This window comes from Priapulus caudatus, unplaced genomic scaffold (genome assembly GCF_000485595.1).
Source record: "Priapulus caudatus unplaced genomic scaffold, Priapulus_caudatus-5.0.1 Scaffold292, whole genome shotgun sequence".
Classification (NCBI taxonomy): domain Eukaryota; kingdom Metazoa; phylum Priapulida; class Priapulimorpha; order Priapulimorphida; family Priapulidae; genus Priapulus; species Priapulus caudatus.
This window is the reverse complement of record NW_014577353.1, coordinates 129944-133639: the sequence shown is the minus strand read 5'-3', so window position 1 is coordinate 133639 and position 3696 is coordinate 129944. Positions and strand designations below refer to the sequence as shown.

Here is a 3696-nt window from a genome sequence, read left to right as displayed (position 1 = left end):
AATGACAGTACCCACCTACCCTTATCCCTTACAACAATGACAGTACCCACCTACCCTTATCCCTTACAACAATGACAGTACCCACCTACCCTTATCCCTTACAACAATGACAGTACCCACCTACCCTTACTGCCTACAACAATGACAGTACCCACCTACCCTTACTGCCTACAACAATGACAGTACCCACCTACCCTTACCGCCTATACAATGTGTGTATTTCTCTCCATAAGACTGCAGGACTACGCACCTATCCTCCGGTCCCTCTATGATTACACGAGTGCGTATCTCTTCACACATCCTAAGTCAGGGTGAGGCGTTCACTTCCTGCCCTCCACTAAAACAATTTCAGTGGCACACCGAGAACCACCCTAACCACAACATAATTGCATACTGTCCAAATTGACAATGAGAGTGCTCCCTTCCCTAATGACAATGTGATTGTACATCTATTCCTATTTCAAGCGTAAGTGCCCATCTCCTCGAACCTAATGACAATTTGAATAACAATTTGAGTGTTCAGTTTCCCTTTCCACAAGAACTACATAAGTGCTCCTAAAATGCTTCGTGTGTTAGCATTTAATAGCTAACAACCTGTGAGCAGATTGTAATCTTTCCTGCACTTCAAAAGGCTATCATACCATTATACCTATTTTAGGTACTCCTTGTCAGCTACTGTTTCTTCAGTTTTAAATAGTTGCACTTTCAACGATCCTCTGCTGTATCAGCCTGTATGTAAGAGCCGAGCAAAAACTGCTGTACTTGTGCTGACGGACACAACCCCTGATAAAATGGCTTCGTCAATACCAAGGTTAATGCATTGTAGATGGATGCTTAGTCCAGTTTTGGGAATCATAATATGTGATGCAGCATTGTAACTGTGAGTAAAAAGTTGGTTAAGTTCCAATGGGCTCACTCAGGATTTCGGATGGATAACTGAGGACTAGTTTTTGCACTCGCTTTTCCAATATGCATGTATATTTATCCACACTAAGTAAACGTGAGATGCGATGTGTGGTATATTCGAAGCATCTGTTGTGTGTGTTATATTTGCCAAGTTTAGCCATGGAGGGTAAAGGAAAGGCCAAGCGGTAGCTAGCTACAGCAGTGGCAGTGGTTATCATGTTCCACGAGGCATGCTGGTATCGTGAGATCAGTCTTTGTTTATAAGAATTCCTGACCTACATGAAGGTTATAGATAGATTGAAGCAGAAATGTGAACTGCTGGTTATTTGCATAATCTGCAGTTATTGCTATCTATAATGGGGTTATATAAAGGTTTAATTATATTTATATTCATAAGTACATTCATAATTTATATACATTACATAATTAAATTCTATTACAATAACAATAATATTACAAATGTATATACGTATTGTCATCATATATTAACTTATTTTATCTAGTAGTAACAACAGACTATTGAATTATGCTATTGAACAGTAGGCATTCATTTTTAAATTTATACATTTCTTAGCTAGTGTAAAAATCATATATTTAACTAGTTGAATTTGTCATGAATGATACCTATCGTCCACAATATAATGTAAAATTGTGAAGCCGATATGCAAGCGAGCAACTGTGTCACAGTGTATTATCCTGCCTGACACTATCCATGTCTGCTTCTTGTTTCCATCTAGTCTGTTTGCATGCTGTTCTTGCCACATTAGTATACACTGAGTTTTAAAGTTTTCTGTTCTCTCTAAAAGAGTGCAAAAATCTGAAGCAAAAGGAGGTAGTCCACAGCACAGCACATATCAAATGGCTGCCAGAGTGATATAAATTATCTTATTATTTGATGTACGTTACCAGAATATGATTTTAAAACGGGTAAAAGCCGAATTCGCAGGGATTCGTACGAACACCTGCCGATGTGAATTCAGGGAATCCAGCATGATAATAGCTAGTGAGTGTGTCTCCCAGGAGTCTACATTGTTAACGTTCACCCTGTGTTGTCGTCTGTAGTTCTTTGAGGGCAAGGAGCTTAGACTGAAGCAGGAGTACTTCATGGTAGCCGCCACACTGCAGGACATCATCCGTCGCTTCAAGTCGTCGCGGTTTGGCTGCCGCGATCCTGTTAGAACCTCCTTCGACACTTTCCCTGACAAGGTAGCTAGACGCTAACGCTGTCGGGGAAATGCACGACCTTGAAATATTCGGTTTATGAAGCATAGCTAATGTAGGATGATGGGTTTCAGTACGCATATAGTTGTTTATAAACTGACCTAGAAATATTAGGCTTATGATGCATTGCCAATGTAGCCTGGTGGGTTTCAGTAGTGGTTCATATAGTTGTTTATAAACTTTTGTAGTTTATGTTAATCATTAGGAGGAAAAAATCCATAACACCAATTCATGCCATTGTTTTAGAACGGTGTATCTAAAAGCAAAACTGACTGGACCATTAGTTTGATGATGTGTAGCCGGTGTAGACGGATTGATTTCAGTACACACATAGTTGTTTATAAACTTTTGCAGTTTATGTTGATCATTAGATGGAAAATATCCATGACGCGCCATAGTTTTAGAATGTGTTTCAAAGGGAAACTGACTGTTAATCATTGCAAATTAGTGGGGAGAGGATGTAAACACGGACTCACACCCTGTAATGCTAGCCAGGGGGCCATCCAGTGTGTTGATACCTTCCAGTGTTCTGCCATGTTTCATTCTTGAAATGGTGACTTCCTCCAGTGTTGTGCCATTTGTTTCATTCGTGAAGTGTGACCCCCCCCCCCATCCAGTGTTCTGCCCTTTGGATTTCTAGTGATCTGTGACTGAACCATGCTTGCTTTCTGGCAGGTGGCAATCCAGCTGAACGACACTCACCCATCGATGGCAATCCCAGAGCTGATGCGCATCTTCCTGGACATCGAGGGCCTCACGTGGGAGAAAGCGTGGGACATCACAGTACGCTCGTGCGCCTACACCAACCACACAGTGCTGCCTGAAGCCCTCGAGCGCTGGCCCGTCTCCCTGCTTGAGAACCTACTGCCACGTCACCTGCAGATCATCTACGAAATCAATGCCAAGTTCATGGATGTGAGTGGACACACATGGTAGTATATTAGGTAGTGATGTCACGATCATCGATTATACTCGATCATCGGTTGAACAGTGGCACGAACCAAGCGCTTGGTTATCAAAATCTATAATCGATTTCATCGGGAAAAAAAAAAATCAAAATAAATGTAAAACTTGAACAAGAAAACTTGGAAAAGTGATGAGAATCAGAGATATCATCGCTACTATACAAGTTATCCTTTATTAACATACATGTATTATACACACAGTAGTAAACAGTGCAAAACAAATGGTAAACAGGGCTAAAAGCCTATTTACACGATGCGTTTTGGACGTACGTCCTAGACGTACGGCAGACGCATACGTCCAAAACGCACCGTGTATGCGGTACGACACAATTTTATGACCGTTGCGATATCGGATGCACAGGACGCATGTTCTAATTTCATCCGACATCGTAACCAGGATGCAAGAACCCGACCAATCAGGTGGGTGAGATTGGGTCACGTGCTTAGTTTCTTCGCGATGAACAGTGTTGTATCGAGATGAATCATCACTGTGGAATGTCCACTCAGACAATTACCATAAAAGTAGTGTGTGTGTGTGTGTGTGTGTGTGTGTGTGTGTGTGTGTGCGTGCGTGTGCGTGCGTGTGTGTGCGTGTGTGTGCGTG

General features: G+C 41.7%; 1 protein-coding gene across 2 annotated transcripts in view; it reads left to right on the top strand.

Moving 5' to 3' along the window:
- The window catches only part of LOC106808651 (glycogen phosphorylase-like), a 41792-nt gene that overhangs the window by 24350 nt on the left and 13746 nt on the right, over nucleotides 1-3696 (top strand). For both annotated transcript variants that reach the window (XM_014811457.1, XM_014811458.1), the window contains exons 7-8: nucleotides 1969-2112; nucleotides 2803-3042. In XM_014811457.1, coding sequence (XP_014666943.1) covers nucleotides 1969-2112; nucleotides 2803-3042 — 384 coding nt within the window. The remainder of the gene's footprint in view (nucleotides 1-1968; nucleotides 2113-2802; nucleotides 3043-3696) is intronic.